Below are 26,272 nucleotides of genomic sequence, written 5' to 3'. Positions count from 1 at the left end.
AACAATATTAAGTGTTGGATACTTTTTGTACTGTAATGAAATCTTCCCAGTCCCAAGATTTTTAAATTTATATACTTCATTTCAATTAACTTCCCCCTTATGTTTACACTGTATGTATATAACTGTATGAAGCAGAAAGAAAAAAATGATTATCACAAATAATCAATACCTCTCTATCTTTTTTTCTGTCTCATCCTGGCTGTCTGCCTTTCCACTGCTGGCCTCTTTTATGCTTTCTATGACTTTCTGGTAGTTTCCGAAGTCACACTAAAGGACTGAAATTGTAACTGGTGAGTGATTTCACCATAATAGGGTCTCAGACTAACTTGTACATGTTTTTAAAGAAAGGTTCCAGTGTTTTTAAGTGATATTCAAGTTCAAAACTCAGACCCCAATTAGTGGTTTACAGAATAATACAAGATATAAATTAATTTACTGTGAGGTATATGTATAACATTTTATAACTTGGTGTATGGTATAATGTCCATAGAACCTAAGAAAAGTTTGTCAAGTTTCATGCGTTGCTTTCTTTCCACTTTTGAGAAAAAGTTCCTCAGAAGTGTAGGCACAAAAACCCAAAATATAAATCACTTTAGATATATCCCAAATAGATGGAAAATAAGATGAAACACAAAGATTAACTTGGAGAGGATTATTCAATTTACAGAAGATGTCTTTTTTAATATATAAAGGGATCCATTTTAGGATTTCTTTAAAAGTTTTTAGGGGTATTTAAAATAAGTGGTGGTTATGTAGCTTATAAGAAATAATAGACCTAACATTCCTAATATAGTTCTTACACATAGAATGCACACAGTAAATGTTAGCAATCAATAAATTGGAGTTTACCTTTTTTCATATCACCCTTCAGGAATGTGTCTACTCTATGAAGTTAGGTGTATTCCAATACATAGCCTAATTATAAGAACTTGACTTTTCTGAAAGTAGCTATGAACTATTTATGCTGGCTCTAGAGTCATAAAATACTGCCTGCTCTCCCATGATCATATTTAATTCCTACCAATCCATTAAGGTGGATGAAATATTGAAAATTTAGTTCTTGTTTTCTTTTAATCATTATAAAACACTTCTGCCAGTTATTTTGGATTTGATATTGGACTTTGGTTGGTGTTATCTATGCAGAGGCATGTAGTTTTTTTCAGTTTCCCCCTCGATGTTGCTGAAATTGTAGTGCTTTACTTAGGAGTCTAAGAATATGATTAAAAACACTAAATCGTGCTACATACCAGCTTTGACTTTGTTATCTTGCTATTTGAATTAATTTTTGAAAATCTTCACATATTGTGGGAAAGATAAAGTCACCTTTAGAAATAATAAAGTTATTTCAAATAAGGTATTTCAGAACTGCACACACACACACACACACACACACACACACACACACTATTCCAGTGCAGATTGTGGACAAAAAAATTGTATAATTTAACCAGTACTACCAGAAGTTATCAACCAGGGAAGGAAGAGGAGTTTTTGGTGACTTTTTGTTGGTTTTGTTTTTATTTTCATGAACTCAAAAACAAGATATGAATAAAAGCCAGCATGAACCTCCTTACGAAATTGAGAACCAGTTTATATTGCGTCTGCCTCAGGTAAGAAACTTTTGTATCTCAGAGAAAATATCTTCAGTGCATAAATATTAGCTCTGTTTGGAATCCGTAGCATTTCTATTTAAGGTAGGCTATAAAAACTGAGAACATTTGTTTCCCAGGAATCATATTCTATTAAGCAACCCCATCCTAGTGTGTACTCTTTTAGAAGCATTTCTTTTGTCCTATATATGCTACCTATCATGTGGGTTGATTTCCTGGCAAACAGCTGTAACGATGGATTTGGTAACTTATCACAGATACTAACAGACTGTTCTTTGGACATCCAATTTAAGACTCTTCTAAAATCTAAAATCCTTTGTCACCTCAGAAGGACCAGTGAGAAGGACCAGCACTGTCTGCAAATTCATCACCATGCAAGGCTGTTGAAGCTCCTCTCCACATTGTGTTAGGTTCTTCCCTGCTCCCCCCCCCACATTGAGAATTGTATTCAAGTAGTATTTAGTCTAAAAAACCTATATTAAGGATGGGTTTCAGAAAACTATTTCCCCAAATATGGTTAATTAATGTACTCAGTAAACTGCAGCTAAGCCTTTCCTTAATAACTAGAACTGAGGGCAGCAGCGAGAGGCAGGAATATAGAGCTGGGAGAAGGCATTAACAGTAGCTACTAAAAGACAATGAGTTTAGAGTCAGCCTTATCCTAACTTGACTTGCACAATGCATGGTATCTCATGGTACATGGCATTGTTCCTAATGTTTGGGAGGTTTGATGGTTAATTTCAGGAGGACTGTGACATACCTCTTCTCTTATCTGCCAAGTAGTCAATTCATTTTCTGATTTGTCAGTTTACCTCCTTTTTAGGAACATGCTGCTACTGTCAGAGAAATGATACACTCTGGAACTGTCACCATGAAGGATAAACTAAAAATTGACTTATCTTGTAAGTACTTAATATTCATTCACCATACACTGAGCAGTAATTTATTAAGGGATTTCTCTGTGCCAGGTGCTCTACTCCATACTAAGAATGTGACAAAGACTAGAATGTGGTCTCTGTCTTGATGGATTCTAAGAGAGGCTTAAGTCACTCTTATCTCTTCTTTTAAGAGGAAAGGAAATAGATATTATGCAACTTGAGTTAATTATCAGTGTGTATAAAGAAGAACTTGGGGATCAACTGTGGGCTTTGCATATTGCTGATTGTCTCTTACACATAAAGCTTTGTGATTTCTGACTATGACAAATGAAAGTATCATTCTTTGTTTACAAAGGTGACATACCTTTCTCTTTTTAATAGTGTTTATTATGTTTTCTAAAACAGAGAAGTAGAACCTATGCCAACTGTAAATTTGTGTATATGTGCATTTAAACTGTGGTTGTCACTTTACTTTCAATTCTAGCTGAATCAACCACTGCACATTGAAAGCTGCAGAAGGTTTTTTATTGTAGAATGTTCTTTTGTTCAGATAATTTTACATGATAATGCCCATATTTATTCCATAAAACTTTTTGCTAAAAATAAAATAAGTACAGAGAAGTACATAAAGAAGGAAATAGCCCTAGCTGGTGTGGCTCAGTGCTGGAGTGCTGGCTTGCAAATGAAGGGGTCACCAGTTTGATTCCAAGTCTAGGGCACATGCCTGGCTTGCAGGCCAGGTTCCTAATGGGGGGCACAGAAGAGGTAGCCACACATTGAAGTTTCTATCCCTCTTTTTCTCCCTCCATTCCCTTCTGTCTAAAAATAAATAAATAAATAATCTTTAAAGAATAAATAAAGAAGGAAATAAAAAAATGGTCCATCAGCCCAAACTCTATTTGTCTAGACCCTATCAGTCTAGAATCCCTATTGACATTTTTTTAGAAAGGACAGTACCAGTTTTGGGCTAGAAAATTCAAATAAGACAGAAAAGTTCAAAAGGAGGAGTGAAAGTCTCCATCATAGTGCACCAAAATCAATGCCAAATGTAACTAATATTAGTTATTTACAGACAAAACTTGTGATTCATTACAGAAAAGACTTTTATGCATACCAACATTTAAATAATGTATGTTTTTAAAGTTAATTTATACAAAAAGGATTATTTCATACACAATTCTGCATGTTTTTTTTTCCACTTACTGTTAGATTAATTACACTTGAATCCTTAAAAGATATCCATGTTTGAGACATCTGGACAGGAATCAGTTGTCAATATGTGATGTGTGTGTATATGTGTATATACACACACATATATATCTAATATACATATTTCTTCCAGTATGTGGCAATTGTGTAGAATTTTATCTCTTTGAAGCTAACTAGAGGTTATAACTTGAGACTTATTAGTACCATTTCTAGGATCAACCCTTCCCTCACCCGACTCTTTGAAAACACTCATACATCATGACATGGCTTCTTATGCTGTCAAAAAGAATGGGTTTGAATAAATGGAGTTTGCCTTTCAGGATGAGAATTAAACGTTTACTACTTTATCTACATTTAGTTCACAACCATTATGAGGAAAATTCACTACTTTTGATCAAGTGACATAAACTGAGAAAAAACAAGCACTCTGTATACTCTGCCTTCTTTTCTCTGGAGAGTTACTAATTTCATGCACAATTCTAGGGTTATGAGAAACAGTAGATTTCACTGAAAGACTAGTCTGTCCTCCATGAGTCTTCATTACTCAAACCCTAGGAGGTTTAAGACTACATTGGGACTATGTCAGCTTTAATCTTCCCTATGTCTCTTCAGCTGATGGACGTCATGCAACTGTTGAGGTGAAAGATGTCTCACTAACTGCTAAGATGGTTGACTTGCCTTGCACTATTGGAAGCCTGAAAACTCTGGACAACAAAATCTTTTATAAAACTGCAGATATTTCCCAGGTATGGACAGTCTTCTTAATCTCCTAGCTCTCACATCCTTTCAGAAATCCCTTTCTCCCTGCTTTTTCTCTTTCTTTCAGTGCTCCTTTCCACTTGGTGAATAACTGCTTGTCATTTTCAATTTTTAGCTCAATTTCACAAGAATACAATGGCATGTTCTGGTTTGGTGTTTGATCCAGAACTTTTCACTATTTTATTTTATCCATACAGCTTTTAGAGCCTCCGGTTTGCCATTTATAGTGAGTCATTATTTGAAAAATAAGAGCATCTGGGATTTTCTTCTGACCTTCCTGCTGTGTGCTTTTAACTGTGGAGATTTACACTGGCTCTTATTCATTATCTCTACTCTTGATTTTGTGTTTCTTTTACAAGGCAAAATGCTAGGATATATCTGTTTTTAACATATTTCTTTCTGCATTGGTAAACACTCAAGCTAAAAAAAAACCCTACTCAGAGTCCATATATAGCTGCCAAGACACAGAGAAAATGAACATGAATGTGTGTAATACTTGGTTTTCTGGAAATGCCAAATAACATTATTATTGCTTCTATCTTTAGGGCATCTGGTGGTAAGAATGGTCATGATTCTTTACTAACTCAAGATTTGTAGCCATAGTCAACTTCTTTGTCTTTATTAAATGTAGATGCTTGTGTGTACTGCTGATGGTGATCTTCACTCTTCTCCTGAAGAACCAGTTACCTCTACTGATCTTAAAGATATCAAGAAAAATGAAAAGGCGAGACAGAAGAAATATGCCTGGAAGCATGGCAGTAAGTCACCAGCCCTTTCTCTCATTCTGGCTGACTACATGTATCTGCTGAATCCTAATACTTGTGAGCCAGAGACCAATTTACCACACTTACATGTTTGGTTCATTAGGTATCTAGATATTCTTAAAGGAATGAGTCATGTTCTGAGCCAGTAATATATAACATGAACTTTCTCCTTATCAAATTCAGATAGATATGTGACTGCCATCAGTATTATATTTGTTTCACCATGTCACATGTCACATTTATTTTAGTTACTCCACCACTTAAGAATGTCAGAAAGAAAAGGTTCCGCAATACATCAAAAAAGGTTAGTTGCATGCTATTTATGTGTCTACTGGGTGCATTGCAAAAGTATTGTGAGTAGAGAAAAAAGAGACAGTCAGTTGGGGATTAATCTGTTCATTCATTTGTATGTTAAGTAAACATTTATTGAGTGTGAGCTAGATGTTAGGCACAGTGTGCTAACAATTGGGAATATATAGTAAACAAAAACCTCCCTGATCCTTGAGGTTATAGACTACTTCTTTAGGGACCTGTTTATGTCTTGAATCTGAAACTTCTGCTAATGTTTTTAGTTTTCGATTGCAATATTTAGTTTTAAAGCGAACCCATCCAGAACCTGAGAATTAAGAACTGTGGTTACATTCCTAACCTTACCTCAGACTTTTAGAACCTTGGGCAAGCTATAGAAATACTGTGGTTTGGCTTTATTTTTTAATTAAATTTTTTTATTTTGAAGTAATTGTAGTCATATCAGTTCTAAGAAATAGAATGGATATACCATGTATCATTTACTTAGTTTTCCCCAATATAACTTTTTGCAAAATTATAGTACAATATTACCAAAAGGATATTGATATTAATAAAATTAACTTGCCTTATTCAGATCTCTTAAGTTTTACTTGTATTCCTTTGAGTATGTTTAGTTTACTTGTATTACCTGTGAATACGTTTAGTTTTATGCAGTTTTATCCTATGTGTATGTTCAGGTATCTACCTACATAGTCTAGATACTAAACAGTTCTGTCACCAAAAGGATCCCTCATCTAGCCCTTTTATAACCACACACCTCCCACCTACTCTACACCCCCAGTCAGTCTCTAACCTCTGGCAATCACTAACACATTCTCTATCTCTATAATATTGTTATTTTGAGAATGTCATATAAATGGGAACCTATCCTTAAAAACTGGGCAAGTTGTTGCATGTATGACTAGTTCATTCCTTTTTATTACTAATTCCATGGTATGAATGTACCACAGCTTGTTTAACTGTTCACCCATTGAAAGACATCTGGGTTCTTTCCAGTTTTTGACTATTATAAATAAAACTGTGAGCAGGTTTTGGTGTGAACATAAGTATTCATTTTTTAAGGATAAATGACCAAAAGTGTGATTGCTGATTTATATGGTAGTTGCATATTTAATTTTATATGAAACCTCTAGACTGTTTTCCAGGGTGGCTGAACCATATTACATTCCCACCAACAAAGTATGTGTGATTTAACTTCTCTATCTTCACCAGTGTTAGGTATTGTCACTATTTTTTATTTTAGACATTATGATAGATGTGCAGTGATATTGCTGTGGTATTAATCTGCATTTACCTGAGGCTAATGATGTTGAACATATCCTCATATGTTTTTGAGCATATTTACCATCTGTATATCCACTTTGGTGACGTGTCTATTATGCCTTTTGGCACATTTTCTAAATAGATTCTTTTAAATTGTTGAGTTTTGAGAGTTATTTTTATGTTCTAAATACTATTTTTTGTCAGATACCTGGTTTGCAAATATTTTCTCCCAGTCTGTAGCTGGTCTTTTCATCTTCTTCACAGGGTCTTTCAAAGGACAAAAATTTTTTGTTTGATGAAATCCAATTTATTGATTTTTTTGTTAAGGATTTTTCTTTTTGTGTCAAGTCAAATAATTCTTTGCCCAGCCTAGATCCTGGAGATTTTCTCTTATGTCTTTTTTCTAAAACTTGTGAATTTTACAATTAAGTGCACAATTCATTTTTTAGTTAATTTTTGTAAAATGTGCAATGTTTAGTTCAAGGTTCTTTTTTTGTTTGTTTGTTTGTTTTTACATGTTGAGTTGCTCCAGTACCATTTGTTTAAAAAGCTGTCCTTCCTGCATTGCATATCTTTTGTACCTTTGTCAGAAATTGGTTGGATATATTTGTGTGAGTCTCTTCCTGGTTTCCCTGTTCTGTTTCATTAATTTATGTGTTGATCTCTCCACTGACATCACAATGTAGCTATATAATGTCACAAAATCAAGAAAACTGTTACCAACTCATAGATGGAGAGCAGATGACACCTAGTGGGGGTGAGTAGGGGGTGGAGGGTTTGAACAGAAAGGAAAAAGGACTCACAGACATGAACAACAGTGTGGTGATTGCTGAGGGGAGGTGTTATAAGGGGATTAAATGGTAATAGAAAAATACAATAAAGATTAAACTTTTTAAAAAAGGCTGTTATCACTTTATTTTTCTTTGTGAATATTGCTTTAACCTTTCTAGAGCCTCTACCTTTCCATATACATTTGAGAATAAGTTTGTCTATGTCTGTAGAAAAGCCTTGTTGGAATTTTGATAGGAATTGTATCGAACTTATAGATTAGTTTTGAGAGAATCTACATCTTTACTAATTTTTCAATCCATGAACATGGTTGCCTTGGCTTTTATACTATATGTCAAAAGCATGCATTGAATGCCTACTATGTGTATACCTAAGTTAAAAATAGTTTTAGGACTCTTTAAGCTTTAGTGAAGTATGACAATTTTACTATAACTTCATTGTTTATTGTGTTTCATTTTATAGCGGGCTGATTTCAAGCAAGTTGAAGAGGTCAGCTTTACTGAGGTAGAGCAGTCATAACTTTATTGTTTCCCCTTAGTATGTTTTATTTCATAGCTCATTAATTTCAAACAAATCAAAGAAATCATAGAGGTTACTTTCAAGCCTTCCTTCTCATCTCTAACTCCCCTCTCATACACACACACACTGAATTTGATTCACTGAAAAATGAATTAATTTTTTAATGTCTGATAACTCCTAGAGGAAATGATAAAAATTGACAGTTTGTTCAGTGACCCTGAGTATTCTAATTTGTTTTTTTGTCTGATATTTATTTTAAAAAACATTTCTTAGAAGCCAGGATTCACTTTTACTAGCAGTTGTTTGTAATTGCTTATTTCTTCTCAAAGTTTTAATTTCTATTTGTGGCATGATGAATCAGTTGCTGTGGAGATAATTGTCTAAAGCTGGATATAAAGGAGAACACATAGCTAAGATCCTTTTTTAAAATAGGAAAACATCTAATAATACAGATGTGAGGAAGTGGAATCTGAGAATTTGGATCTTTAAATCAAATTAATTCTAAATAACACATAAGGAATTATAGTTATTTACCAATGTGGGTCAGGGGAAGTAATAAATGAGGCTTAAGGACTGCACCCCTGATAGAAGTCTTTTACAGAGTTGCAGTCTGAAAAGATTAAATGTCTCAAGTAATTTGGGAAAAAAATAAGCTTACCATACAAAACTCTAGTTCCTGGTCAAGATTCCTTCATAAATAGTATTACTTAAAGTACAAATTTGTATGGATATCTTAGAGAGGGTTAACTATTTAAATTTATTTGTGTGTAGGAAAAGGGCATTCATGGGAAACACAGAATGTTAAATGACATTACTGGTATTCCTCCTGCCCCTACTCTGGTCCAGTACACTGAGTCGCCTGTTGTGGAAAAGGAAGTAAAAAGACTGCTGTGTTCTGATGCTGAAGCTGTCAGTGTCCGTATCCTTTTATACTAAATATGTTCTGTATAGTCTATTCCATCCTATATGTACTTGCTGACAAGCCCTCACTTCTGGTATTTGTGTGCTGATTTTGATATATAGAACATATCATTTTTGGAAATGTTATTTTCTACCTAGGAACAGTGAATTCATGTAATAAATATTTACTTACTTGTTTAATATAAGGCATTTCTCCATACTAGGAATCTAGATAGAGAGTTCTGAAGTTGGATTAATATAAATAGCACTTTCAGCAGAGCCTCTTCCCTTTCAACACTGTCTTCTCCTTTCTTTCTGCCTTTTTCCTTGATGGCTCCTTCTTTTAGAATGGGAAGTCGTTGCTGAAGGTGAAACCAAGGAACTAGAAAGTAAAGACTCCATTTCCAGCTTTGAGATATCCCCAGGAACAAGTGGCTATAAACAGGATCATAGCTCATCAGGTACATTAAAAAAGGTACATCAGGAGATTCAGAGAGGGTAGGTGTTGACCCTGTGTAAAACCATTCTCCATATTCTTACAGGATAATTACAGGAAAGGGATGGCTTTGCCCTTCTTTCCTCTTATTAGTCCCTCCACACTTTGTAGGTTTTAGATTGGGGTTGTAATCTCCCATCGGTCCCTCATATTTGAAATTCCTATGGGCCCAAGATAGTTAGATTATCTAACTATCTTGATAATTGAATACATGAATGAATGTTACAGTGTTTTGTATTTCCTGTCCTTGTTTTTTGAAGGGAATAGTCTTCCAACACAAAAAATTACTTATAAAAATCATTGGTTGCCCAGTAAATTGGAGGGGAAGGAGTAGAATTGAAACTGGAGTGGGAGTCATTTGAAAAGCTTCAGGTAGTTTCACCTTCTTCCTCCTTAAAACCAATAGAATATCATATGCTTCGGGAGATGCTCAGTGATTCTAGTGGTAGCAGTGATGATGATAAGGACAAGGACGAGACTGATGATGAGGAGGAGGAGGAATTTTACTATGATGATGAGAATGAAGAAGATGAACAGTATTATGAAGAGAATCTGCAAAGGGAGTTACAGGCCAAGTTAATTGAATTTGGCCAGTGTGAGGCAAAGGAAGGAGCCAGTTCAATAGGTAAGTTAGAAGAAAAAACAATGGGATGGGAGAGAGTGGATGGTAATGCTAAAGATTGACTCTAAACACACATTAGATTCAAGTCTAAGTTTGAAAAGTTATTGCTCAGATATGTAGTGGGCTTTTAGTTGATTTGGATTTCAGTCCACTAGTTTAAGCTGTGTTTAGAAACATAAAGTTTCTGTCTATCTCTGTTAGTCATGGAAATTCAGAAGCATATTCATTATATGGAGAAAAAGCTCCAAGAGATTCAGTGCAGAGCACAAAGACAGAAAGATCTCATCAAGAAAGTGGAAAACCTGACACTCAAGGTAAATTCTTGTTGGTTGGTATGAGATCTTGGTATCTTACTTTAAAAATCCCATCTTGTGTTTTCACTCATATCCCCTCTGAGCAGCATTCTTCTTCACTCATGAAGCTAAACAAGCTGTTCGAAAATCCATTTACATTTACTTTTATCTGAGTAATTTTGATCATCTCATATAAGCATTTTTGGGGAAGGGGCCAGGAGAGTCGAGATAATAATTGCCAATATTGAGCATTTCCTAATGTGAAAGGCACATAAAAAGCTTAGCATTTTACATGAATCATCTCATTCCATCCTCACATCTCTGAAATCTAGGTACTGTCACTATTCCCATTTTATAGATAAGTAATTGAAATTCAAAGATGTTAAGTAACATGCCAAGGACCACAGAAAATGGTAGGGCATAGACTGAACCCTGTTTGTACCAAAATGTATGCAGTGAAAGAGAATTAACTAAATTTGTTTTTAAATTTTATGATGCATCCTTCAACAAGAATAAATATCTACATTTATTTTTATTAATACAAATTTTAACAAAAAGAAAATGTGTGTTTACAACATGTTTGTTTTCCTTTCCATAGTGAGGGAAATTCAGAAGTATGTGGAGAATTCCTTGCCAGGTTTCATTTTCTGTAGAGCTGTAGTCATCACAAGAGAGCAAAGTGACATGGAACTGTACTTACTAAGTGTTATCCTTTAGAAAACCTAAGTGAGATAGATAATGGATGTGGACACACTTTGAGAGATACAGATATATGGTATATTATGATTGTCGCAGCATGCAATACTAATTAAGAAGAAATATTCTACTCAAGTGAAGGAAAATGAAGGAGTGAACAGCAAGTTCCAAGCCACCTTTTTAAATAGTTCACCACACTCAAAGAATTTGTGCTAAACTAAAACAATGTAACACTAAGGCATTCCAACCATTTATTTTAGGACAAGATAAAATGTTGTGTAGGCTATATAAAATCTTCTGTTATGAATGATAGTTTTCTTACTTATCAAATTATTTGCCACGCTCTTTGTCTCTCTTGGTCCTTTTTTTGAGACTCGGCATGTATCATTTATACTTTTTTTTTCCAGAATCATTTGCACTCTGTGCTGGAACAGCTTAAGTTACAGGAAAAACAAAAAAATGAGCAGGTAAGAAATGTGTTTTCAAATCAAGCAGAAAACATTTGACATAAAGAATATCCCACCTTTAATATCCTTGCTGGTTGTTCTCTATAGGAATATTAGTGGTCAAATCTTCTAAATGAGGGTAAAAGGTTGGAACAAGACTTTTATGAAAAATTTGCTCATTTAACAGATATTGAACATCTAGTAAATGAAAAGCCCTGGATGTACAACAGTTTTTTTTCTTTTTCTTTTTTAATATATAATTTATTGATTATGCCATTACAGTTGTTCTATTTCCCCCCTTCATTCCCCTCCACCCTGCACACTCCTTCCCCATCATTCCCCCCTTTAGTTTATGTCCACGTGTCTCAAGTTCTTTAGATTCTATATTTCCCATACTATTCTTGCCCTCCCCCCATCTATTTTCTGCCTACCATCTATGCTACTTATTCTCTGTACCTTCTCTCTCTTTCTCCTCCTCCCACTCCCCTGATGCTACCCCTCCTTGTGATCTTCATTTCTGTGGTTCTGCTCCTCATCTAACTATCCTCAGTTTGCTTTTGTTTTAGGTGTGGTTGTTAATAACCATGAGTTTGCCGCCCTTTCACTGTTCATCTTTTTTATCTTCTTTTTCTTAGATAAGTCCCTTTAACATTTCATATAATGAGGGCTTGGTGGTGATGAACTCCTTGAATTTGATCTTATCTGAGAAGCACTTTATCTGCCCTTCCATTCTAAATGAAAGCTTTGCTGGATAGAGCAATCTTGGTTGTAGGTCTTTGGATTTCATGACTTGGAATACTTCTTTCCAGCCTCTTCTTGCCTGTAAGGTTTCTTTTGAGAAATCCGCTGACAGTCTGATGGGAACTCCTTTGTAGGTGACTGTCCCCTTATTTCTTGCTGCTTCTAGGATTCTCTCCTTCATTTTAATCTTGGCTAATGTAATGATGATGTGTCTTAGTGTGTTCCTTCTTTGGTCCAACTTCTTTGGGACTCTCTGTGCTTCCTGGATTTCCTGGAAGTCTATTTCCTTTTCCAGATTGGGGAAGTTCTCCTTTATTATTTGTTCAAATAAGATTTCCACTTGCTCTTTTTCTTTCCCTTCTGGTATCTCTCTAAGTCGGATGTTGGAGAGTTTAAAGGTGTCCTGGAGGTTCCTTAGTCTCTCCTCATTTTTTTAAATTCTGGTTTCTTCATATTTTTCTGTTTGGTCATTTTTTTCCTTCCTTCTGGTCCACTCCCTTGATTTGAGTCCCAGTTTTCTTTCCATCACTATTGGTTCCCTGTGTGTTTCCCTTCATTTTCAATTAGTTTAGTCTTCATATGTTCCTCTAATTTGTGGCTAAAATCAACCAGTTCTGTGAGCATCCTGATCACCAGTGTTTTGAACTGTGCCTCTGATAGGTTGGCGATTTCTTGTTCGCCTAGATTTATCGGCTCTGGGGCTCTGAGTTCTCCTTGAGCCATGGTTTGATCTGTTCGCACCTGTTAAGTATGAGGAGAGGAGCCTTAGGTGTTCACCAGGGCGGGGCTGCCCAGGTAGCTGGGTTGTGACGCTGTATGTGGGATCGGGATCAGAAAGGGACAACGGTGGTCCCCTCTGCTGCTTCCCACTGCTGGGGCCTGCGTGATCTGTCTCACTGCTAGCTCCTCCACCTGGTTTATTGGCATGCAAATGTGTGACCGAGATCAGCCTGCCACCTTGCACCCTCAGTGGGTCCACCAGTTGCTACTCCACACCTGGGATTTGTCCTTGGCTGCCTGCGTGTCTGGGTCGCATGCCTGTCAGTCCGGTAGATCTTTCCTGCCCAACCCCGCTCCACTGCTGGCTCTGCCCCTCTTACTGGTCTGGCTGAGTGGTTCATTATTGTCAGACCTCAGTATAGTTCAATTTTCTGTGGTTTGGCTGCGTTTTTGTTGCTAAAACTTTGTTGTTTTTAAACTTGGTTGTGCAAGAAGGCACAGTGTTTCCACCTATGCCTCCATCCTCGCAGAGTTCTCTACCTAAATTTTATTTTTCAATTACAGCTTACACTTAATATTATTTTGTATTAGTTGCACATGTGCATCATAGTGGGTAGACAATGATATACTTCACAAACTGTTCCCCCAGATAAATCTACTACCCATCTGACACTGCACATAGTTATTAGAACATTTTGAGTATATTCCCTTTGCTGTACTTTACATCCTCTTCACTATTTTGTAACTGCCAATTTGTACTTCTTAATCCCTTCACTTTGAATAAGACAGATACAATTCTTGTCCTAATGAAGCTAAGAGTCTAGCAAGGAATATTTGACAGTAAACAAATTATACAAATTTAAAGGTACAAGTCATGAACAAGTGCTGTGAAAGAGAAAAATTCTTTGGTGTTATTTGAATAGAGAGAGTCCTGACTTAAACTGTGTGTGCATGTGTGTGTGTTACGGGGTCATGATCAGCCTTTCTGAGGAAGTCATATTTAGGCTGAAACATGGAAGATAAGTACAGGCAAAGAAGGGATGGGAAACAATTGTGTGTGGGGGCATATTTCAGATTCCACATTGGGAAAGAACTTGGCCTCCTTGAACACCTCTGGAGAATTTAAAGTAAGGAAAAGAGTAACAACAAAATGTTGAAGAAGTAGGCAGAGGCCATATTGTATGGTCTCTTGCAGGCCATGTTAAGGAGGATGGGTTTCAGTGTTAAGTGCAATTGGAAGTCCTTGAAGAGTTTTAAGCGGGAGACTGACATTTAATTTAAACTTTTAAAAGATCACTCTGGCCCTGGTTGGTGTAGCTCAGTGGATTTAGTGCAGGCCTGAAAACCAAAAGGTTGCCGGTTTGATTCCCAGTCTAGAGCACATGCCTGGGTTACAGGCCAGGTCCCCAGTAGGGGGCAAGTGAGAGGCAACCACACATTGATATTTCTCTCTCTCTCTTTCTTCTTCCCCTCCTCTCTTTCTAAAAATAAATAAATAAAATCTTTTAAAAAATAAATAAAAGATCACTCTGGTGCTTATATGGAGAATGTATTATAGGAAGGCAAGACTGGAAGAGGGAGGCCAGTTAAGAGACTATGTGGTAGTTAGACATCCGCCAAGATGGAGGCATAGGTGGAGTCACTGTGCCTTCTCTCACAACCAAGTTTAGAGACAACTAAATATTAGCAAGAGAAAACACAGTCAGAACACAGAAAATTGAACTTTTCAGAAGTCTGATAACAACAAATTCTTCAGCCTGACCGCGTTATAACCCAGTGACCTGAGTGGCCCCGCACTGGTGAACCACCTAAGGCTCTGCTCCTCACCCAGCGGCGAGAAACAGCAGAGGAAGTCGCCATTTCCCCACTCTGACCATGCCCCCACATATAGCGTCACAACCCAGCGACCTGAGAGTCCAAGGCTCCGCTCCTCATACTTAAGGGCGCAAATAGACCAAAAATGGCTCAAGAAGATCTCAAAGCCCCAGAGCCTATAAATCTAAGCGATGAAGAAATAGCAAAACTCTCAGACGCACAGTTTAAAACACTGGTGATCAGGATCCTCACAGAACTGGTTGATTATAGCCACAAATTAGACAAACATATGAAGGCTAAACTAATTGAAATGAATGGAATTGCACAGGAAACCAATAGTGATGGAAAGGAAACTGGGACTCAAATCAATGGAGTGGACCAGAAGAAAGCAAATAATGGCCAAACAGAAAAGAGTCAAGAAGCAAGAATTCAAAAAAATGAGGAGAGTCTTAGGAACCTCCAGGACATCTTTAAACGCTCCAACATCCGAATTATAGGGGTACCAGAAGGGGAAAGGCACAGCCACCAGTGGAAAACTTATTTGAACAAATAATAAAAGAGAACTTCCTTGTTCTGGCAAAGGAAATAGACTTCCAGGAAATCCAGGAAGCTCAGAGAGTCCCAAAGAAGTTGGACCCAAGAAGAAACACACCAAGGCACATCATCATTACATTAGCCAAGATTAAAATGAAGGAGAGAATCCTAGAAGCAGCAAGAGATAAGGGGACAGTCACCTACAAAGGAGTTCCCATCAGACTGTCAGCGGATTTCTCAAAAGAAACCTTACAGGCAAGAAGGAGCTGGAAAGAGGTATTCCAAGTCACAAAATCCAAAGACCTACAACCAAGATTGCTCTATCCAGCAAAACTTTCATTTAGAATGGAAGGACAGATAAAGTGCTTCTCAGATAAGATCAAATTCAAGGAGTTCATCATCACCAAGCCCTTGTTATATGAAATGTTAAATGGACTTATCTAAGAAAAAGAAGTTAAAAAAAGTTGAACAGTGAAAGGACAGCAAACTCACAGTTATTAACAACCACACCTAAAACAAAAGCAAACTAAGAGGACAGCTAGATCAGGAGCAGAAACATAGAAATGAAGATCTCAAGGAGGGTTAGCAATAGGGGAGTGGGAGAAGGAGAAGGAGGGAGAAGGTACAGAAAATAAGTAGCATAGACAGTAGATAGAAAATTGATGGGGGGGCAAGAATAGTATGGGAAATATAGAATCTAAAGAACTTGAGACACATGGTCATAAACTAAAGGGGGGGTAATGGTGGGGACGGGGGCATAGGGTGGAGGGGAATGAAGGGGGGAATAGAACAACTGTAATGGCATAATCAATAAAAAATAAAGTAAAAAAAAGAGACTATGTGGTAGTTAAATAAGAGACGGTGGTAATTTGGACTAAGATGGTGGCAACGGAGATGGAAAGAACATATATAATTTTAACTGAAATATAAATGTTTTATAACAGCTTTATTGATATACAATTCACATACCTTACAATTCACCCATTTAAATTATACAATTCAACAGCTTTTAATACATTCACAGAATTGTGCAACCATTACCACAATCAATTTTAGAACATTTTCATTATCCCCCCAAAACACTTGTACTCATTACCGTTCAGTTCCCATTTCTTCTGAATCACTCCTACCTCCCACCTTTAGGCAACCAGTAATCTACTTTCTACTTGTCTACTTTGCCTATTTTTGGCTGCTTCATACAAGAGGAAACATACATAGTCTTTTGTGTCTTACTTCTTTCACTTAATGTGATGTTTTCAAGGTTAATCCATGTTATGGCATGTATCAGTACTTTATTTCATTTTATGACTGAATAATATTTCATTGTATGGATATACCATTTTGTTTATCCATTTATCCATCAATGGATTTTGAGTTGTTTCCACATTTTAGTTATCATGAATATCGCTTCTACGAACATTCATATGTGAGTGAATGCATTTTAAAGGTAGAATTGATGGACCTGGGTCAATTACTGGGTGTTGAAGGAGAAGGAAGTGTTAAGGATGTGTGCCAGGTATCTAACTCATGTGACTCTATTATTTAATGTCACAAGAAAGTGATCAGAGTGAAAAAGGAGGGCAGTGTGTGGTAAGTGAGGGACAAATAGCTATATAAAAAATGTATGCCAATTCCAGCCCTATAATATTGAGGTTAACAATTTTGTAAAAATATATTTCATTGATTATGCAGTTAAAGTTATTGCTTTTTTTCTTCCCTTTATTCCCCTCCACCTGCATCCCCGCTCCCACCAGCATTCTTCCCCCTTAGTTCATGTCCATGGGTCATACATATAAGTAATTTGGCTTCTCCATTTCCTATACTACTCTTAACCTCCCCTGTCTATTGTGTATCTACCATTTATGCTTCTTTTTCCCTGTACCTTTTCTCCCATTCTCACTTCTCCACCTCCCCACCAATAACCCTCCATGGGAATTACATTTCTGTGATTCTGTTCCTGTTCTACTTGTTTACTTAGTTCATTTTTGTTTTTGTTTTTATAAGTTTTGTTGTTGATAGTTATGAGTTTGTTGTAATTTTACTGCTCATCTTTTTCTTAGATAAGTCCCTTTAATATTTCATATAGTACAGGCTTGGTGATGATGAACTTCTTTAACTTGACCTTATCTGGGAAGCACTTTATCTGCCCCCTCCACTCCAAATGATAGCTTTGCTGGATAGAGTCATCTTGGATGAAGGTCCTTAACTTTCATAACTTTGAATACTTCTTTCCAGTCCCTTCTTGCCTGCAAGGTTTCTTTTGAGAAATCAACTGATAGTATTATGGGAACTCTTTTGTAGATAACTGTATCCTTTTCTGTTGCTGCTTTGAAGATTCTCTCATCTTTAATCTTGGCTAATGTAATTATGATGTACCTTTGTGTGTGCTTCCTTGGGTCCAACTTCTTTGGGACTCTCTGAGCTTCCTGGACTTTCTGGAAGTCTATTCTTTTGCCAGATTGGGGAAGTTCTTTTTTATTATGTTTTCAAATAAGTTTTTAAATTTCTTGATCTTCCTCTTGTCCTATGGCACCCCTATGATTCAGATGTTGGAAAATTTAAAGTTGTCGCAGAGGTTCCTAAGCCTCTCCTCATTTTTTTTTTGAATTCTTATTTTTTCATTCCGATCTGGCTGAATGTTTATTTCTTCCTTCTTGTCCAAATCATTGATTTGAGTCTTGGTTTCCTTCCCTTCACTGTTGGTTCCCTGTATCTTTTCCTTTATTTCACTTTTCATAACCTTCCCTTTTTCCTCTATTTTGTGACCATACTCAACCAATTCTGTGAGCATCCAGATTACCAGTGTTATGAACTGTGCCTCTGATAGGTTGGCTATCTTTTCATCACTTAGTTATATTTTTTCCTGGAGCTTTGATCTATTCTTTCATTTGGACCATATTTTTTTAAATCTCAGTGCCTGTTATGTAGTAAGGGGTAGAGCCTTAGGTATTCACCAGGGTGGGGCAACTCACAGTGATGCCTTGTGGTGCTGTATGTGAGGGAGGGATCCAAAAGAGAACAATGCCACTCTCTTGGCTCTCGGCTGACTTTTAGTCACTTCCCCCACTATCCACAAGCAAATTGAGCCCTTCTGGTGGTGATTCCTGGGTGGGTGGGTTTGTGTATGTTCTAGGACCTGGTGTGTCTATCCAATGAAGTCTCCTATGAGTCTCAAGAGTTTCTCCCATCGCTGCAACTCCCACAGGTTTTTTACAGCCAACGGTTCTGAGGTTTTCTTTTTCCATGCTGGAACCCTGGGCTGTACAGTCTGTCTGGCTCCCCAGTTGTTCCTCCTGGTTTACCCACATAAAAATGTGGGAAAACACAGTCCTCCAGCTCCTGCTCTGTGGTGTGTCCTCTCCACCCTGGCTGCCCATCTCCACCCCTCCTATTGGTCTGAATGAATGTTTCTTCTCTAATTCCTTGGTTGTTGGACTTCCATACAGTTCAATTTTCTGGCATTTCTGGTTATATTTTTATTTTTAAATTTGTTATTGTCCTTCTTTTGTTTGTGCAAGGAGGCAAAGTGTATCTGCCTATGACTTCATTTTGGCTGGAAGTCTGAGGGTAACAATTTTAAGGAGATTGGAGGTCATATTATGAGGATGGGTTTAGCATGGGGCTTTTAAGGTAGAGACAATGCTGTTTCACATCCCCATCCAAAAAAGCCAGAGGAATTCTTATGTTCTGTATCTTCCCCTTCCTTCAGCAAATCACTACTCCAACTAGTCTTTATAAACAACCATATAAATGGTTAATGCCAAGATTGCTTTAGCATCCACTAAGCTTTCATCAGTGTTAGTAGTTAGTGTTGGGGAGTGCTATTGATATTTTCAACAAGGAAAGATAGCTGTAAACTTTATTCACTCAGAGCCCTTTGTGTTAGCTCATTTATTCAGTGTAGATTTATTGGGTGCCTACTTTGAGCTAGGTTATGCAGGGAACTATAAAATGCTTACAACACACTCTCTGCCTCCAGTGGATGAGAAATCCATGGGGGGGGGATGGCAATTTAAAGGAAGGAGAATTTACTTTTGTCCATGGAAATTAAGTAAGACTTTATGGAGAGATGGTGTTTGAGGCCTTAAAAAGTGGGTAGGGTTTTACTAACGAAATGAAAAAAGAAGGCATTGATGCTAGGCTAAAGAGTTTAGATTTTTGATGAAGGTCATAATGAGCCATCAGAGTTTTGTTTTGTTTTGTTTTGTTTTGTTTTGTTTTGTTTTGTTTTAACTGGGGAGCAATTCAGGAAGATTTCTCTGCCAGCAATATATAGGAGAAATTAGAGTGAGGAAGGGTGGAGGAAGGTGTAAGTGATAGAAGGAATCATAAGTCAATAATTGATTAAATTTATAGGAAAACAAGAGGAACAAAAAGGAGTCCAAATCTGGGTAACTAGAATATGGTGTGCCACTTAATGGAAATGGAGACAACAGGAAGAGGATTATTGGGGGATTATTGGGGGAATGAAGAATATGATTATTTGAGTTGGAAGCAGTCTAAAATGGGAGATTGGAGAGTGGCTCATGCATAGAAATGACCACTGAATCTGTGGGGATAGATGAGTTACCCAGGTTAGCTGTTCAATAAGAAGTCTTAACCTAGGGAAAAAGCTCTCTTTAGAGGGTGGTGGGAAGAGAAAGAGCCCAAAAACAGAAAATTGGAGCAGTCAGTGGTTGTAATCACAATCAGCATTGGAGTGAAAAAAAGCCTCTTACTGCAGGTGGCAATTATAGCAGTTTTGGTAGGTGGTGTGCAGCACAGGATCATTTTTGTAATGCTCTATTCTTTTTATTTCACATAATGAAAATGCTTATTAGTATGAAATGACCTAAATTGAATAATATTTTTTTTCATTTTTATGTAACTCTCTTATTTTATTAAGAATTTTTTTCTTTTGTTTTTCAGCTGTATTTTTAAAAAATTTATTGAGTTATTTTTCAAGTACAGTTTTCTTTTGTCAATTTCTCCCATCCCAACCCCCCCTCCGCCCCGTCTCCCCACCTCCCTCCCATCCCCCCCTCCCCACAGACCTCATCCCTGTGTCTTTCATACTTGTTCTTCAAAATCCCTCCTCGTTTTTCCCCTTAAATTTAGAAATCATCTTTGCCCCAAAGACAGTATAACTCAGTGTTATTGTCCACTTTGCCATTTTAAGTTAAAAAAATTAAATTAAATCCTATACCACAAAAGGTTCAGGGCTTCTGTCTTTGAATACATCAGGATAAGTAGAACACCATCATGCGCCTGATTGGTCAGGACTCTGACCAGTTTCCAAGTGTCTCTTAATGTGACAAGAAGCAGCAGCAAAGACCTGGTATAAGATTCAGTGTGTTCAGTGAGACAAGAAGATAACCACCTTATCTTCTGACTCTTAGAATGACTACAGGGATTCCATCTCCTTTGTCCCTACACTGAGCTGCGACCTCTCTACACTCCTTCCAGAAGTAAAAATTCTTAACAGCAAGCACATTTAATTTTTCAGCCTATTCAATTTTAAAGCTTCCTTTTATCAGTATGCTATAATAAAGACAATATCATGGTTGCAGCATTGTGTATGCAGTCTTTTTAAAACATCCTCACCTAAGAATATGTTTACTGATTTGAGACAGAGAGAGGATGGGAGGGGAGGGGAGGGGAGGGAAGGGGAGGAGAGGAGAGACACATTGGTGTGAGAGAGTAACATCAATCAGTTGCCTCCTATATGCACCTTGACTGGAGATCAAACCTGCAATTTTGATCCCCAGGGCAACTAGGTATGTGCCCTAACTAGGCATTGGACCTGCAACTTTTTGGTGTATGAGACCATGCTCCAACCAACTGAGACACCTGGCCAGGGCTGTGTATGCATTCTTGACTATGGCACTGTTCTTTGGAACATCAGAAGACTAAGATAACCATATAAAGGTCAAATTACAGTTGTTCTTTTTTTGTTCATATAAGCAAATTCTAAGTCAAGTAGTGGAGTAAGATTTCAGGTAAATTTCTCATGTTTTTCTGCCTGTCCCTACAGATCATTTCCCTCCAGGAAAAATTGAAACACTTTCTGGAGAACTAAGGAGAGCCTTCAGCTTGGCACACAAACATTGGATTCCCCAATCAGATCGAAGACTGTGTGAAACTGGATGTTTGTTTGTTTCACTGCCTTATGTTAAATCATTTGTATTTGTTTCTCTGAGCCTTTCTTCTTGCTAATAATATTTGAAGTTTATAGTAGTGTAGAAAGGGACAGAATATTTAAAAAGTAGTAGATCTAATGATTCAACTCAACTATGGGCCTTTGCTTCTTTTTATGAATTTGAGAATTACTTGTATTGCTCTGTTCTAGGTGCCAGCAGATGATTCAGCCATGCTTGCCAAAGATAGATAGTATAGCCTGCAGGGCATGTAGCTGATTTGCATATGTTTCAGCTTTTCTTTCTGTTTGCTTTATATATTTTCTAAAACATAGAACAAATAAAGTCCTTTCTACCAAGGGCTAGGACTGGCCACAGTGAATTTAAGTGCCTACTTTGTGGCAGCTAATAGTAAGTGTGTCTTATCTCTGTTCAGGTGATAGAGGCTGCTTTCTTGCTGAAGGGTGATTTTTTTTACTTTATTAGCATTTATTTTATGCTGAATTTACTCTCAGGCCATAAGATTTTATTTCTTCTGGAATATTTTTTTCCTTCTGTGTAATTTCCTCTTCTGATTTAGAAACAATCTGCTCTTTTCAGTAGGATCATCTCAGTGTGGCAGGGAGAGCTCGTGAATGGATTAGTTCACCCATGAGTTCTGTAAGTTCTGCACCGCATTTTGGGAGATTTGTTCACCTGGATGTACTGAATAATCAGAGAATGTACATCTAAACCCTTAAGTTCAGCATTACTCTCTGCATTTTGAAACATGGAGCAAAAAATCAGCACTCTTCTTGGGCCATGAACCCTGTGTCCAGCCCTACTGTTTAACCTGGGCATATCTACCAGCTCCACCATTATAACAACACAGTGGCACACATTGCTTCTGTAAAGTGACATCTTTAAAATACTTGTTGGTTTTTCAAATATGCATACCTTTGTTTGGTGGTCTGGGCAGTTTCATGAGTGTTCTTAAAGTGAACACAAAGATTTGAAGCTCTTTATTTGCATGGTTTTGCAAAGTTTTCTGAGTCAAATGAATAGCAAGCCATTTTCAGAGGTCACCTCAGGCCACTTACAAGAGAGTCAGGGATGATTTCTTGCCACTATCTTTGTTCTGCTTTTGTGTTTTTAGGACTGTCTCCCATTGTTATTGCCAGCTAAAAGAATAGTTACAGAAGAGATGAAATTGCAAGCTATTCTCCTTATTCTGAGTCTCTTCATCCTAACCCCCATCAGAAAGGGTTAGGAAAAACCAGATGCCTGTGAAGACTCCCTTAAAAACCATGGGCGGGTTTGTTTCTTCAGCTGTATTGTTGAGGTGTTCTACTCTGTATTCTTTAAGCAATAAATAAATTCCTCATTTTAAATGGATTGCTGTCACTTTATTAAAGTATTCACACAGTGAATACACCCATATCCAAAAGGAAACTGGAGAGACAAACAGTAAACTAGGATCAGGAAATGTCATGAAATGCCGCCAGTACTGGGACTCCTAAAGAGCAAATCATCCCATATTAATCCTACAGCATTGGAATTTCAAAAGCAGGTAGAGAGATGTGGTAAAAATGGCAGCTCCAATATTTGCATTAAATTATGTTGTAGTGGAACAAACACAAGGTTGGAATCCCAGCTCTGCTACTCACCTTGTGCAAGTTCCTACACCTCTCCAACCCTCTATTTCCTCATCTGGAAATCAAGGGTGGTAACGCTTGTTACCAAGAAGTAACTGAGGGTTTTCTGGAAGCAGCCCAGCTAGATCTAGGCCTGGTCTCAATTAATGAAGTTGGTGTTGCTGTAGGAAATGCACTTGCAATTTTTCTCTACTACTTCAGGTTCTCCCATTCCGAGTTGAGGTGAATAAGCCAAGGGCAGGGAAGCAGAGGTCAGTATGTATCAGAAGGGCCTATGGAGGAGGGATGAAGATGGAATGCTGAAGGCTAATTAATGTAGGGAAGAAGTGGGACTAAGGGAAGTTGACATGTTAACAGAAAACAAAATGAAGCCAAGTTTAGGAAAGAAGTTAGAGGACAGCTTGAAAATGAAGATATGAAAACAAATTTTTCCCAAAACCCCAAAAGATGAGAAGAAAATGGGGGAAAAGAATTGAGTGTCAGAGGCAGTGTCAGAATGTGGGAGAAGAGGGAGGGTTTGAAAAGAAGGTCTTTACAGATGAAGGAAAGCAGGGGACTGGAACAGAAATAGATAAAATAAAAGTACCCCGGGGACATGGCTGGAGAGACAGGGCAGTGAGGGTGGCACATATGCAAAAGTGGCATCAAGGGGCCAGAGAGGTAGAAGAGCCCTATCCAGCCCCTGTCCAATACTTCAGCCCAAGAACAGCTAGAGCAATAATGAATGGCAAGGGGGAAGGGAAGACAGAGAGGCAAGGTCAAATTCATGTGTCTGCAGTGCCCTTCCATTCCCTCTATTACCTTACCTCATTGTAACCCTGGGTAACTGCTTCACCACTGCTCACCCTCCAGTTCACCAAGGCTTATTGCCACCCTGACTTTCCACCCCACCCAACACACACACACACACACACACACACACACACACACACACACACGCTACCTCATAAAGTTTTTTATAGCCCAGTGATTCTGACTTTTGCATGTTATAGACCTGCACTGTCCAATATGGTATCCACTAGCCACATGTGACTTTTGTACACTTTACATATGGTTAGCCAGAATTGAGATGTGTGGTAAGTGTAAAATATACACAGGGTTTCTGTAGAGGGACTACCCTGTTCCTGCAGCCTGGCAACCTCACAATACCCACATAGGTCATGTAGGCATGGTTCAAGCGCAGGTTACCCTGGCCTTGGTGGAACACTCTGTAATCCTATTGAAACAGAAGAGCTCCTTCTAGAAACCATTCTCACTCACCACCTTATCTCAGGGAGGCTGTCAAAAGGCAATTTCTCATCCGCCTTCTTCATTCTGATAAGGCATGGGACATTCTGCCTGCCTCCCAGCCCCAAAGGCCATAAACTACTTGGCTACAATGTGGAATTGGCTACTCAGCAACAGAGTGTCCACCTATTCATGTTGCATGTCATAATGCCCCTTTTGTTTCAGTGTCATCTTGATGGACAAGAGACACAAGGACCTAATACCATTGAGGTTCTTATTTTTGCTTTCTCTATAAGTAATAGATTCTCTGGGTCTAAGCGGATTTTTAATTTTTTCTAAAATTATATTTTATTGATTATGCTATTAGAGTTATCCCATTTTTACCCATTGCCCCCTCCACCCAGCACCTCCCACTCCCTCAGTCAATCTTCACACCATTGTCTGTGTCCGTGAGTCATGCATATAAACTCTTTGGATACTACATTTCTTATACTGTACTTTACATCCCCATGACTATTCTGTAGCTACCTATTTGTACTTCTTAATCCCCTCACCTCTTCACTCACTCCCCCATATCCTCCTCCCATCTGGCAACCGTCAAAGCAATCTCTGTATCCACAATTCTGTCTCTGTTCTTCTTTTTGCTTAGCTTATTTTTTAGCTTCAATTGTTGATAGGTATGTATTGTTTGCCATTTTATTGTTCATAGGTTTGATCTACTTTTTCTTAAATAAGTCCCTTTATCATCTTATATAATAATGGTTTTGTGATGATAAACTCCTTTAGTTTTTTTCTTGTCTGGGAAGCTCTTTATCTGTCCTTCGACTCTAAGTGATAACTTTGCTGAATAGAACAATCTTGGCTGTAAGTCCATGTTTTTCATTACTATGAATATTTCTTGCCAATCCCTCTAGCCTACAAAGTTTCTTTTGAGAAATCAGTTGACAGATTTAAAGGAACTCCTCTGTAGGTAATTAACTGCTTTTCTCTTGCTGTTTTTAGGGTTCCCTATTTATTGTTAACCTTTGGCATTTTAATGATGATGTATCTTGGAGTGGGCCTCTGCATCCATCTTGTTTGGGACTCTGCATCCTGAATTTGCATGTCTATTTCTTTCACCAAATTAGGGAAGTTTTCATTATTTTTTCAAATAGATTTCTAATTTCTTGCTCTTTCTCTTGTCCTTCTGGCATCAAACTGATGTGAATGTTGGAATGCTGGAAGTTGTCCCAGAGGCTGCTTACACTATCCTCATTTTTTAGGATTCTTTTTTCTTCTTGTTGTCCTGACTGGTTGTTTTTGCTTCCTTATGTTCCAAATCATTGATTCAATTCTCCGCTTCATCTACTCTACTGTTGTTTGTTCTTCATTTCAATGAGTGTAGCCTTAGTTGTACTGTAAATTGTTCTTTATTTCAATTAGTGTATCCTTAGTTTCTGACTGGACCTTTTTAATGCTGTTGAGGTCCTCACTAAGTTCCTTGAGCATCCTTATAACCAGTGTTTTGAACTCTGCATCCAATATACTGCTTTTCTCCAATTTGTTTAGTTCATTTTCTGAAGTTTTGATTTGTTCTTTCATTTGGGGCATGTTTCTTTATCTCTTCATTTTGGCAGTTCCCCTGTGTTTGTTTTTATATATTAAGTTGAGCTGTTATGACTCCCTATCTTGGTAGCATGGCCTAATGTAGTATGTGTCCTGTACATTCCAGTGGCACAGTCTCCCCTATCACCCAAGCTGAGTACTTGAGGTCCACCCTTTTTATGGGCTGAGTATACCCTCCTATTGTAGTTGAGCCTTGATTATTGTTGGCAGATTAATGGGAGGGTTTACCCAGGCAAGTCAGCTGCAAAGACTGGCTGTTAACACTGACCACCAACCTCTGTACTCTGTGGAGGATCAGCTGTGCAGGGGCAGAGTAGTGGTGCTCCG

At 37.6% G+C, this 26,272-nt stretch overlaps 1 protein-coding gene across 1 annotated transcript; it reads left to right on the top strand.

Annotated features, from left to right (window-relative positions):
• Positions 1-1,544: 1,544 nt before the first annotated feature.
• On the top strand, positions 1,545-21,456 carry TAF7L (TATA-box binding protein associated factor 7 like). Its single transcript, XM_053657527.1, has 12 exons — positions 1,545-1,610; positions 2,434-2,512; positions 4,310-4,443; positions 5,088-5,214; positions 5,469-5,524; positions 8,044-8,085; positions 8,947-9,019; positions 9,348-9,461; positions 9,903-10,121; positions 10,320-10,432; positions 11,515-11,574; positions 21,377-21,456. Exons 1-12 carry the CDS (start codon positions 1,545-1,547, stop codon positions 21,419-21,421), a joined length of 1,128 nt encoding a protein of 375 aa, XP_053513502.1. The 3' UTR covers positions 21,422-21,456.
• Positions 21,457-26,272: the final 4,816 nt, after the last annotated feature.

This window comes from Artibeus jamaicensis, unplaced genomic scaffold (genome assembly GCF_021234435.1).
Source record: "Artibeus jamaicensis isolate MK-2021 breed Jamaican fruit bat unplaced genomic scaffold, CSHL_Jam_final scaffold_461, whole genome shotgun sequence".
Taxonomy (NCBI): Eukaryota; Metazoa; Chordata; class Mammalia; order Chiroptera; family Phyllostomidae; genus Artibeus; species Artibeus jamaicensis.
Note: the sequence above shows the minus strand (reverse complement) of the source record. Positions and strands in the feature narration are given on the sequence as shown.